Below are 13,708 nucleotides of genomic sequence, written 5' to 3'. Positions count from 1 at the left end.
ATCTAACAATTATAAAAATAAAAAATCATAAAAATAACACATATCTCTTTTAAATTTAAAAATAAAAATTTTTAAGGAAATATAATTGTATGAGTAAGAAATTCCCTAAAATAAATGTTAAGTTTTATTTTAATGTTATAACTCACAACCAAACTAATGAATAAGTTTAATAATTACATTACAACATATTTTATTTCTCGTAATAAAGATTACAATTCTTATTGTAATCTTCATTCAGTATACTAAACGTACTCTAATTGATATCTTTGATTGATGATTAATAACAATCATCATGAAGTGGAAATCATAAATTGAAAAGCAATCGTATTTATAAAAAAGAAATTGAATAATTCACTTTGATAGTTTTTTTTTTTTTTTTTGGTCGATCCGTAGAATATAAGATTTTTTTTTTTTTGAGAAACGTAGAATATAAGATGATATAGCTGTTTTGGGTTTGGAACGTTTCTTTGTATAACGCTTTATCATTGTTAAAAAGGAAAGTTGGACATATCTTGTAGCCGATGAGCGTGCAATATCCAATCATCCTTAATTATGGTTTGACTAACAAATTAGTGTTAACTTTTTTTTCCACACCAAGCTTTTTTTTTTTTTTTTCCTTTTGGTTTCATATCATGCTAAGTCCAAGAAAAAATCATAGTAAAAACAAATATATCTAGCAAGTATATGTCAGTAAATAAAATAAATAAATAAAAAAGGCAAAAAGGAAGCTGCAATGCTATTTATTTTTTTATTATGATGAAAGGCACCAAGATAATGTACCGTTGACTATCCTTGACTTATATTATAGAAAAAAAAAAAAGCCAAAAGGGTAGGCCAAATCTAATAAAAAGAAGTTGGCCAAAATGGGAAATTTTTTTTCTTTTTTACCATGAATAAAAAAGTTGCAAATTTGAGTAGGTGAAAAATATATGGCAAAGACAAATACACCAAAATTTATATAGTAGTTGAAAAAAAAAAAAAAAAAAAAAGAAAGAGAGAGAAATAGAGATATCCCTTTGGTTATTACAAGGCCACATTTGCAATTACATGCCTCATGTTTTCCGCATAATATAAAATAAATATAAACATATGGTATAAGAGAGGAGATAAAATAGAGAGAGATAGAAAAAAGACACGCACAGATACAACAACAACGCAACACAAAGAAGACTGGCACCACCAACACCCACACCACCATTGCCCCATAATCACAAACAATAATAAATATAAATAAATGCCTATTTATATGTATTGTATTTTATTTTTTTCTCACAAATAATAACACATTATCACTTTCTCTCTTTCTTTCCTTCTTTCTCACATAAAAATCCTCACCTAATAATATCCATATTTTCTCGCTTGTCATAAGAACATGTTTGTGTGCTTTTCACTGAGGCAGCAGCAGCAGCAGAAGATGAAGATGAAGATCCGAACGCGATCGATCGCTTTTTCTTGAATCGATTCGCTTCCGATCCTTCTGCTTTTCCTCTTTCCGGAGATCGATCTGTGAGTGCTTTTGCTTTATTTTATTTTTTTTTGCTTTCGCTGTTGAGCTTTGATATTATATGATAGTGATCGGTTTGAAATTGTTTTCAAAATGTTTAATTTTTTTGTTGAGATCAATGATCGGTTTGAAGATTTTAAGCCTGCGCACTGTAATTCATGTCACTGATCAAAATTTATTTATTTATTTTTGTTGTGGTTGAATTTGGTTTAATAAGCTAATGTGTACGTCCATTTTTGCATATATTTGTTTATATATGCATTTAAGTGCATTGGCTTTGTTATTGAGGGAAACAAATTAAGATTTTGGGGGTGAATTTCTGTTTTAACAAAAATAGTATCTTTCTTTATTATCTATTGCTTTTTCAGTACGCAATTTTTCTTTCTGTTAATCTCTGATCTTCTACATGACACAGCAACTGAGACAACTTTTTTTTCCTTCTATTTTTTTTGCCTCTTTAAGTAGGTTTTTTTTTTTTTAATTAAAAAAAAATCTATGCATTCACTGTAATTGTTGTAGTTGAAAAACTATTACATCATTATGGGGAAAAAAATTGATGTAATGTGATTTTCCTGCAAAGGTTACGTTAAAGTTTCAAGATTTAAAATTATTTAACTTCATAACCAAAAAAAAAAAAAAAATATTGTGTCTATGTTGGTTTATATGGAAAAGGGAAAGTTGATTTTTTTTTTTTTTTTTTTTTTTTTTTTTTTGTTGTTTAAACAGCTTTCCTTGTATACATTCTTTTAATTTTGGTAGTATAAGGTGATCTTTTTGGCTGCAGATGATCTAAGTGAGGGGATTTTGCCATTTAGGTGAACTGAGTGGAATGTGATTTGCATGGGGTGAGGATGCCGGAGTTGAGAAGCGGAGCCCGAAGATCAAAACGAGTTGATGATCTTTACCCTGCCCCACAGCCGATTGATCAAGGAGATAATTGGTTACTGCCTGCTCAAAACAGGACCAGGAGGAGAGCTGCTGGAAGAGGAAGAGGTGGTGGTAATGCCGCTTTAGCAAAAGGGCCTTCACCGGCAGTACCAACTAGGCCAACTGCAGCAGCTAGAGGCCGAGGCATTAGGTTGATAGATTTAGACCCAGAACCCTGTGAGGTTCTTCCTGAAGCTGTTGCTCTAGGGGCTGCAGAACCCCTTTATAATCAAGTTGAGGTAGTGGCGGATATAGATATTGGAATGGAGGGTGGAAGCGCTGACAAAGTAATGGGGGTTGAGGAAGAAGCAAGCACAACTCCTGTACCTGAGAGGGTATGTCTGGTTTACTTGGTTTAATCAATATCTTTTGAAGTGTCTTGAACATAGCAGTAATATGGTTTTCTGTTATGACTTTTTTTTTTTTTTTTTTCTGATTATACTCTCTTTAGATGACTATTACCGTCTGATAATGCTTGTGTCTCTCTATCTATCATTACTCCACTCATCATACTGACTTGGAATGGGCTATTTAAAATTAATGAGATGGTGTTGATGTTTGTTTTTAAAATTAAACCAACGATTGTTGTGCCATGTCACTCTGCAGATAATTCTGTTAGCTTAGATATCAATACCCTTATTAAGATAGTTTCCAATCAATGTATTTCTCATTGTCTAGTTGTTCATTCAAAGGTGTATCGCTATTAAGATGGTGGTTCTGTTGGGTGCAGGTGAAAGTAGGTAATTCTCCTGTATATAAGATAGAAAGGAAGCTGGGTAAGGGTGGTTTTGGCCAGGTCTATGTTGGCAGAAGGGTAAGTGGTGGCACTGATGCTGACGTGACTGAGGTATGACTTGAGACTTCAATCTCATTTTTATTTAGAGTAATTATAGTCACACGCTCCTTATTACACATTCACTGTACATACTCTGCCACATGGACTGAAATTGTGTTTTTAAAACTGGATTTCACAGTTTTGACTGAAATCGTGTTTTAAAAATACAATTTCAACAGGCAGTGTGTATGGAGTGTGCAATAGGGAGTGTAATAAGATTTTATGTTTTATTTATAGGATTTTAACAAGTGAATCACATGAGACGTGATGGCTTAAAGGTACTTTTCACAGGTTGCATTGAAGTTTGAGCACCGAAATAGTAAAGGCTGCAATTATGGCCCTCCTTATGAGTGGCAAGTGTATAAGTAAGTTGTGTGTCTTTATCATTTGGATATGCTTATCAAGGCTATATTTGTTAAGCTTTAAATGTTTTGAATTAATTATCTGATTCTTGCCTATTTTCTTTTTGCTTTTTTTTTTTTTTTTTCTTTGGGATATTAAAAAGTACTCTAAATGGATGTTATGGAATTCCTTGGGTTCATTACAAGGGTCGCCAAGGAGATTTTTACATTCTGGTGAGATTTGATCTGGAGCTCCTTATCATCAGGAATTCTGAACTTGTTGTATCTGATGGACATTAATAAATTTCAGGTCATGGACATACTTGGGCCTAGTCTCTGGGATGTTTGGAATTCTTTTGGTCAATCGTAAGATATAAACTCTCTCTCTTACCTTCCAATGAACATGTGTGTTTGCTTGGATGTCTTATTTAGCTTACAAATAAATGAACTGGATAAAAGTAGAACTGTAATTAGAAAAAGGATGCACTTAGTCAAATAAGCTGGAAAATAATAAGTGGAACTAAGCAAGAATATATTTCGTTTATTCTATATATATATATATATATATATTGTTAACTTTTACAAAAATTTTACTTTTAATTTGTTACTATCTGCAACAGGATGTCACCAAATATGGCTGCCTGCATTGCTGTGGAGGCTATATCAATTCTTGAGAAGCTTCACTTGAAGGGGTAAGTCCTGTTGATAATTCTCATGCTTTCACTTTTTCTTATGCTCACCATATTTTCCCCTGTATCGGTCAAAGTCACAACTAATTTGCATTTATAATGATTTGCCTTGTCCTTGAACTAGGTTTGTGCATGGAGATGTGAAGCCAGAGAACTTTTTACTTGGTCAACCCGGAACACCTGATGAGAAGAAACTATATCTTATAGATCTTGGTTTGGGTATGTTGTCCTTGTTTGATGTCTTTCATCCCTCCTATTGTGTGTTTACCCCAAATGTCAACCTTGGGTGAATTCCTTGACCCTGTGAGTTTTTGTCAAGGGGAAGAAAAAAGAAAAGAAAGTGAGGAAAATACATCAACATTCTCCCTGTGCCTACCCCCCCCCCCCCCCAACCAAACCAAAACAAAATTCTCCAGGAAGAGGAAAAGAAAAAAAATATGGTCAGTGGAGAAGAAAGGAAACAAGAAATGATTTTATATATTTTTTTAGTATGATTAAAAGAAAAGAAGGGGGAAAGAAAAGAAAATGAGTTTACTTTTCTGGGTTTGGGTTGAAAAAGGAAAGTTAGGCATAAATATTAATTTGACAGTTATATACCCAATAACAAAATTATGACATTTGGTAGCATTTGGGGAGGGTAACAATGTAAATTAATCAAGTAAGTTTGTTTCTCTTATCTTCATTTCTGTCCAAATTTGGTGGAATTCAAAAGGTGAAAAAATTGTGGGTCCTAGGGAAATGTTACCCCCATGAACTTCCTTTCTTTCCTTACTTTTTCTTCAACCAAACAAATATTTACTTTCCTTTCCTCCCATTGTTTTCTGTTCTATTCATTTTCCTCTCAACCAAACATAACGTGATAGAAAGTTAGGTAAGAAAGGAAATCGTTAAAAGTTCGTTTTATTCTCTTTATTTTCTCTGCAGTTTCTTGCAATGACTAAACAAGGAAAAGTAATTTCCTTTCTTTTCCTTTCTTCATTTTATCTTCTCTAATGGAGTATTCATTTCTGGGGCCATTAACACGCTTCTGTTTCAGCATCCAGATGGAAAGATGCATCGTCAGGTCAGCATGTTGAATATGATCAGAGGCCTGACATATTCAGGTTTGTTGGTTTCATAATATTTACTCATATGTGCTCAACATTATATATTGAATGCATACCTCTTTTGGCAGGGGAACAATAAGGTATGCAAGTGTACATGCTCATTTAGGTCGGACAGGAAGTCGAAGGGATGATCTCGAATCATTAGCCTATACGTTGATATTTCTCATTAGAGGAAGGTTACCTTGGCAGGGATATCAGGTAAATTTGGTGGTGTTGCTTGGACAAGTTCATCTTTAGGTTTTGCTTAATCTGATATCCTTTTTACCCCTTTTTGTTTGTTTTGAAATTTACAGGGAGATAACAAGAGTTTTCTTGTTTGTAAGAAAAAGATGGCTACTTCTCCAGAGCTGATGTGCTGCTTTTGTCCACCCCCTTTCAAGCAGTTCCTTGAAGCTGTTACGAATATGAAATTCGATGAGGAGCCAAATTATTCCAAGCTGATATCTTTTTTTGAAAGCCTGATTGAGCCATGCACGCCGTTAAGACCAATTAGAATTGATGGAGCTCTTAAGGTTATTGCCATCCTTACAGCACACACACACACGCATGCACCCATAAATTCATACATATATTATTGAGTTAGATTGCACATTTTGTTTCTTACCTATTTTCTAATGTCTTTTATATAAATAGGTTGGGCAAAAGCGGGCTAGATTGCTTATAAATTTGGAAGAAGATGAGCAACCAAAGAAGAAAGTAAGATTAGGTAGTCCTGCTACCCAGTGGATTTCAGTGTATAATGCACGTCGTCCCATGAAGCAAAGGTAAATTTTACATGCCTATTATCCTTATCCCTTTTCTGTTTTTGATAAGTCAATTTTGTTTTTCTTTTCTGTAATTGAATGTTTCTGTTTTCTTTACTTTCAACATGTGTTAAAGTTCTGGACTGAAATTCCTGCATTGTGGTAATATACGTTATTACTTTGATATTTTAAGTACCTCTTTGTCCTTCCACTTTCCACTATATTTCATTAGTATTGTACCTTTTTCTGTCACTATATTTTCTTTTCAAGTTGGTTTTTCTTGTTGGAACTTTCCCGAATTTTACTTCATTTAATGCACCTAATTAATAGACTGTTGTATAATACCTGTATAAGCTCTTGTTTCCAGTGTTTGTTGCTTGCAATTTGAAGGGTTTTGATACTCCATGACATGTAATGGCAAAATGTTCTAGAACAATTATATGATGTCAAACCATCTGAATTTGTTCTCGGTAACGGTGGACATTTTTTTGCAATAGAGAGGGGTAAAGCAACTCATCTTATTTAATATATTAAAGCTGAATCTTAGAGAAATTTCAATTCTAGAAACCCTAGCATTGTCAAAATTATGCCATTTGGTTGTGTTTAGGCTTACTTCCACCACGTCTTTTTTCCTTTATATATATATATATATATATTAATTTATTATAGAGAAACTCAATTAATATTATAATTAAATGCATTAAAAATTATTGTTATTAACTTCTCATTAGATATCTCATTAAAGTTATATCTCCTCATTATCAATGATTCCGCTTGGTTCTTTCAGTGAAAAAATGATCTTTTTGATCATTATTAGATATAATAGTCAAAGCTTAAAATAATATTACTTATCAAAAAAAAAAAAAGTTCAATCCTGAGCCTAGAGTAGCATAATATTATGCCAAGTGGCTAAGTCAACATTGCACAAATGTCTTGTCTTTAGAGCCCTCATGTTGTCCCACATACAAATTAACGCTTAACACTAAATATTATATTCAATGTAAATTAATATTGAATAGTTTTGCTTAGGAGAATTCTGTAACTGGTTGTTGGATGATTGAGTTGTAATACTATGCTTATGCCCTCTAATATCTATTTCTTACTTTCTGGGTGTACCTTACATATGATATATCTTACAAGACTTCATAGGTTGTGCCTTTTGAATTAATTTTTAGACCTACTAACTTTAAACAGGTAAGAGTGTCTACAAACAGATATGCCATCATTAAATACTGATCAATGCTTCCCATCCCCATGCAAGTTCCTAATGTTTGAAGTAAGCAATTAAGTTTATATACTAATTTGCAAAAAAAAAAAAAAAAAAAAAAAGAGTTTGAAAAGTGCTGTAAGGTTCTGGATAGCAAAGAAAATGACAAAAAAGGGTCACCTCCTATCTTGCAGGAGGTTTTACACAAGCTTTCTTACAAGCTTACATTTAAAAGGAAAAGCAAAAATCACAATCCAAACCTATACACTTAATCAAGTAGTTATAAGTACTGAAACTAATATATATATATATATATAGTTAGAACAAAGGTTAAATGATTAAATTCACCCTCTACTAAAAGCCTAAGCTTTAGGGACAAGTGGTAGTTTATCATGGTAATAGACTAGGTGTTTCTACGTTTGAATCTTGTTTTTGCTCTACCTCCCATTTAAAAAGTTAAAATTTTCATGTGTTAGAATAATGGTTAAATGATTAAATTCACCCTCTAATAACATCTAAAGCTTTTGGGAAAAGTGCTACTTTGTCATGTTTATAAAAATGAGGTCAATAATGTAAAAATTCTAAAATCAAAATATTAGTGAAAAAATTCAAATCATACACGCACATGGTGCAGGTTGTAGGGTAGTGATAATGATTATAGAGAATATTAGTATTTCTCTTGTCTTTTGCTTAGGAGTAACTTTTTGTAACTAAAGATTTCTTATGAAAGATTGTTGGTTATCTAGTTATTCAACTTTTAAGCAAATTATGTGATGAATTTAACGCATATTGTATTTTTAGGAAGACCTCTGTGTTGTTTTTCTTTTTCCCTTGCATTTGTTTATTGTCAAATATGTTTGTACATGCATGCATGTAGTAGATCCATGTGATCTGATATGTGCATAGAAACATGCTTGTTTAGGCATGAGCAATTTTGTCTTGGAAAATGGTGTACTTCGCATATGTGAATGCTTGTTGGGGTTTGAATGCATTAGCTGGTTCAGTGATTCTTTTACATGGCATTAAATAAAAAAATTTCTTCAATTGCAGATATCATTACAATGTAGCAGATACAAGGTTGCATCAGCATGTAGACAAGGGGAATGAAGATGGATTATATATCAGCTGTGTGGCCTCAGCAACAAATCTCTGGGCCCTAATAATGGATGCTGGAACGGGTTTCTCTTCCCAGGTTTATGAACTGTCAGCAGTCTTCCTGCATAAGGTTGTTATTTTAAAAGCATTGATCTATCATCTTTTCTGAGTGCTTCTACAATAATAGATTTATGGATCTTTATTATTCTGTTTGGATTCTCATCAGGACTGGATTATGGAACAATGGGAAAAGAATTTCTATATCAGTTCAATCGCTGGTGCAGCTAATGGGAGCTCCTTGGTTGTTATGTCCAAAGGTTAGTAACTATCTACGCTGTCATAGAACTGTATATTATTTGTATGTATGGAACTATGGGTATAGCTGAATTTAAAGATTGTGTGTGCACTCCTGTGCTCGCAGTCTTCCTTCTTAATTTCCATTTATTGTCTGTCAATTATTGTCTATGTGAGTTTTATGCTACTGATTTACTTAGCCGTCAACCTAGACTGTATCACTAGTGAATGGTGTAATCACCGTCTTTGTTGCACATGGCCGAGCCATATCAAGTGGTTTCTTTTGTGTGCGCGCGTGACGCACACGCATGCTCTTTCTCAATTTTCATTTCTTATCAATGTCAATTTTATGCTACTTATTGACTAATCAATAGTCAATGGAGCAATTTCTGTCTTTGTTTCACATGCCCAAGGCATATCAAGTGGTTTCTCCTTTATTGTCTTCAGTTTCATGTCTTGTCTTGTTCGGTGTATCTTTAAGCATCATTCTCATTTTATTACGCCTATTTTATCTTGTTTCATGATAGCCTAAAACGTTATACCTTTAGGTGTGCTTAGTCTTATCATCTTATAGAATGTCACCTTGTCTAAATTCATGTTTTGATGGGTGTATGTTAGACATACAGCACCCAAAAATATTCTTCAGTGATTTCATGCAAATTCTATGTCAGCAAATATTTAATTTATACCTCTTTGCAGAAATTTTGACTTGGTGCTTTTGCTTGGGTTTTTGCTACCGAGTAGCTAGCAATATAAATTCTGCAAGTCTTGCTTCTCAGCTTGTTTTGGGGCTTATGATTAGTCTGAGGCATGGCCCTTTGTGGTTTCACAGAATTTGTAACTATTCTCTCTCTTCTGATTCAGAATCGTGGTGTAACATGTATCCCCCTGTCTGGTCGCATCATACATCCTCTTAAGGAGAAGTTTGGTGTCAAAGCCCAATTTTGATTCAGTTTGGCCTCAACTATTCCCCAAGCCTGCCGATTAGTTAAACGTAGACATATTTTAGTTAATGATCGTATAGTAGAGATACCAAGTTTGTTTCCTCCAAGCCATTGTTTGTAGGAGTCAAGTCTGCTACAGCTCTAATTTGTATAATCAGCTCCATATATTTATTTATTAATCCCAACAAGATATATTGAAATTATCTATTACTTCCAGGGCTTGAATCTCAAGCATTTTTTGATTGCCAATTTCCATCCCATGTTTCCACCTAAAGGACTGCACTACAACACTTCATTTCTTAACTTTGTTGTCACTGAAATTGATGCAGCAACTTGATATTGTGAATTAGTTTTTATGATGACTACTGTATAACAAACTTCTAAATATCTATTATGATGTTTGTTTATGCTTCTAGAAGATGTTAGTTTGGATGCAAGGCATGCTGGGTCCTGTCAGTTGCCAAACCCAAAGTTGATCATGGAAACTCATTTCTTGTTTGCAGTGTTATTCTTTTCCTTAAATGACTGATTTAGTAGGCATACCTTTTTTTATCTCATGGGTTTCCGATATTTTGCAGGAACTCCTTACACTCAGCAATCTTACAAAGTGAGTGAATCTTTTCCTTTCAAGTGGATAAATAAGAAGTGGAAAGAAGGTTTCCATGTCACATCCATGACAACCGCTGGCAGTCGCTGGGGTGTTGTAATGTCCAGGAATGCGGGATATTCTGATCAGGTATGACTAAGTTACTATCATCGAAGTTTTAAATTTTGATCTGGTGACCATTTAGAGCTTTCCATATCATATCTTATGATTCTAAAAGTTCACAAAACTTGTTATTTTAAACAAGGCCCCTAAAACTTATTTAGGCTCACAAATTCAAAATCTAAAGAAACCTCAACTCTTTTTCCCCACTTTTACTTTATTTTTAAAAAAAAAAAATCTTGGTTCTCTCCCTTGTCTCCCCTCGCCCTCTCTCTAATATAGTGACCCAATTTTTTTTCCCTCTTTCTCTCTGACCATAACATCTTTTCTCTCCAACTGATCGTTTTCTTTTAAATTCTTTCACTATTTTCCTTATTTTCTCTCTACTAAAATCTCCTTTTCTTATCTCTTCCACTCTTTTTTTTTTTTACCAGTCTATCCTCTTCCTTATTTCCATCCTTTTATCACTATTCACTGCTCTCTCTCTCTATCCTCTGTTAGCAGCCTCCCCATGGATGGGTTTGTGTGCGCAATGGCATCACATCCTGGTGCCCATCCTACTTCACCTTCCAATCATATCTTCCTTACAATTCTGTGGTGTCCATCGGCTCTTGGACTCCCAGCCTCCCTCATTTCTGTTGCCAAAATCTCCAACAACATGGGAAACTGAAGTTTCAAAAGAAGAAAAAGAAAAAAGAATAAGGTTTTATTAAAAAAAAAAAAAAAAATGGCCTGAACTACACAAACTGGCCAGTATTGTCTGGTACTGAGTGGGATTTGAACTGATATGAAACTAAGGGGTTTCCTGTACTGGTTTTGGTATCGCTATGTTAAATACTGTGTCAACTGGAATGATATGGAATTTGAAATTTTGCTGTCAATTCAAATCAATATTACCCGTATGTCTTTTCAAGCCTCGATGAATGTATGAACACCAAGCTTTTATGTTTCTTTTGAACATAGCTGATCCATCTCTTCCCCGTCTGTTGATTTATTGGTGCAAGGTTGTGGAGCTTGATTTTTTGTATCCAAGTGAAGGAATTCATCGGCGATGGGAAAGTGGTTACAGGATAACATCCATGGCTGCCACTGCTGATCAAGCTGCTTTTATACTAAGCATACCAAAACGTAAAACAATGGATGAAACTCAAGAAACTCTGCGTACCTCTGCCTTCCCAAGCACCCATGTAAAGGTAGGTGCATGCCCTTATTGTCCCCACATAAAAGTAGTTCAATGGGTTGGGTGCTTGAGCGTGCTCCCTTGTCAAAGGGAGGTTTGTGTGCTTTAATTAGACTCCAACATGATTGTTGCTCATTCATTTAATGACTGCTTGTTAAAACTGATGGTTTAGATGATTTGCTCAGCAGTCTCTGCATTATTGAGTAGCTATTCTGCTTAAGGGAAAAGGAAAATGGAAATTAGAAAATTAAAACGGAAATAGAAACAAACAAGGGTGCTTCCATGCCTAAGATATTTCATAAATGAGTAATTGATTTAATGTGGTTTTATTGTATATTTTGTCATATTTTTCTGCTTTATTTATCTGTTTGTTTTTCTCCTGTTGTGCAATAATGACTGCTCACTTATATATATATAAACACTTTTTGCAGGAGAAATGGTCCAAAAATCTGTACATCGCTTCAATATGTTATGGAAGGACTGTGTGTTAAGTTGTGGAGGTGTATAATTGGTGTCACCCCAAAGAAGAATTTTGAAGGCTGAGAGGGTTTATGCAGGCTTGATATGGGAATGGGCGGGTTAGATTTCTCATACAGGTTAAAGAAAATCGAGGCTCCTTATATAAAATCTTCTTCATAGATGAATGTAAAAATGAAAGGAAAAAGAAAATAGAATTGAGAGTTGGAAAGCAAAGTACCCTTAACCAATCTGGTCTACTGGGGTAACAACGGTTTGCCAAAAACATATATATGGCAATTGCTGCCAAAGTTGTGTTTCATAACGGCCAATGTGCTTTTAAATTATTTTAAAATGGGAAACAAATCCCATTTGCATCACTGCATTTTCTTATTGAGAGAAAGATCAACCAATATTAAGGCGTTGGTAAATCAGCTACAACAACATTATGTATATTTATGTCTGGAGGACAGATTCCATTTAAACTGAAAGCACCCAAAAAAAAAAAAAAAACTTGCTCTTAATTGAGGCATGAGCAACAACATTACTTTGTCTAATTGTATCACAGAAGCAAAAACTCTAAAGAGAGCTAGAAAAAGACGAAGTGTCCTGAATTAAATGATTAAAAAAAAAGAAGAGAATATGTCAGAGTTTATAATAAATCTGAGTCCCCTTCAAAAGAGAATGATTGAAATCCACTTCAGGAACAAACTGAACTGCTCTTCTAGTTGCTAAGGTCTCCAAAAAAAAAAAAAAAATTTTGGGGGGTGGTGGTGGGGGGAGGTGGTGGGGTTGGGTGTTGGATTTTTCCAAATAGGGCTGCCCTGAAAAGTTTGGGTATGGTTTAAAGTTTGGCTGCCCTTGTGTCTCTCAAGCAGCCAAAATAAAAACAGGAAAGTTTAGAAATCCCACATATTGACATATGGGCACACGTGAAATTAATGTGAATTTTTTTCTTCTTCTGGGTAAGTGTATAAGAAAAAAAAAGTAGATACAATAGCGCATGATATGGACCAAAAATACAAAGAAAGAAGCCAATAAAAATCCAATCCAATTGAAACCGAGGCATCTATTGAGAAAGCAACCCAGTGTCCAAAGATAGCCCGAGGAATGCGCTAGGAACATTGTTGAGTCATCTTTAGCCCGCTTCTCATAGTCTGTTCTTTTTTTCTTTTTTTGAGAAATCATAGTCTGTTCTTGATTCCGAGGAATTTGACTATAGTGTGCTCAATTTGTGTCTGTAACATATGCTAATTTTATTCAGCACAACCCACCGGGACTAATTTCCGGAGTCTTAGATATTTGGGAGAAACTTGACTCTTGACTTTGTTTTTTTAATTGGTTGACATGCATGCATAGGATTAACCTTATAGAATAATTAGCAATTTGTAATTATTAAAACTAATTAATTATTCTCACAAAACAATAATTAATCTTGATAATTAAAGAGCCTAATTTCTTTAGAGGTCACCTAAATTTAGGGCTTTAATTGAGTTGAGTTGAGCCAAGTAATGAATGACCAAACACGACCTAACAATAAAAAATAAAAAGTTCAAGTTTTAACTCAAGTTAAGCCTACAAACATTGTTCGAACCCAAACTTGTTGTTTGAGCTCTATTGGGCTCTTCTTCATTTGTTAGCAAAATTGAGTCCAAACTTAAAAAGTTAAAACCAACATAAG

General features: G+C 34.0%; 1 protein-coding gene across 2 annotated transcripts; it reads left to right on the top strand.

Moving 5' to 3' along the window:
* Nucleotides 1–1,133: 1,133 nt before the first annotated feature.
* LOC115952710 (casein kinase 1-like protein HD16) lies at nucleotides 1,134–12,407 on the top strand. Of its 2 annotated transcripts, none has more exons than XM_031069925.1 (17): nucleotides 1,134–1,506; nucleotides 2,320–2,766; nucleotides 3,162–3,278; nucleotides 3,558–3,631; nucleotides 3,772–3,841; nucleotides 3,918–3,973; nucleotides 4,228–4,299; nucleotides 4,421–4,515; nucleotides 5,333–5,399; nucleotides 5,471–5,600; nucleotides 5,696–5,914; nucleotides 6,036–6,166; nucleotides 8,403–8,577; nucleotides 8,674–8,764; nucleotides 10,264–10,421; nucleotides 11,396–11,584; nucleotides 12,003–12,407. In XM_031069925.1, exons 2-17 carry the CDS (start codon nucleotides 2,356–2,358, stop codon nucleotides 12,060–12,062), a joined length of 2,115 nt encoding a protein of 704 aa, XP_030925785.1. In that variant the 5' UTR covers nucleotides 1,134–1,506; nucleotides 2,320–2,355; the 3' UTR covers nucleotides 12,063–12,407. The 2 variants fall into 2 exon arrangements, with proteins under 2 accessions (XP_030925785.1, XP_030925784.1); XM_031069924.1 differs by having other exon boundaries at nucleotides 1,135–1,506; nucleotides 2,289–2,766.
* The last annotated feature ends 1,301 nt before the right edge of the window (nucleotides 12,408–13,708 follow it).

This window comes from Quercus lobata, chromosome 7 (assembly GCF_001633185.2).
Source record: "Quercus lobata isolate SW786 chromosome 7, ValleyOak3.0 Primary Assembly, whole genome shotgun sequence".
Lineage (NCBI taxonomy): Eukaryota > Viridiplantae > Streptophyta > Magnoliopsida > Fagales > Fagaceae > Quercus > Quercus lobata.
Note: the sequence above shows the minus strand (reverse complement) of the source record. Positions and strands in the feature narration are given on the sequence as shown.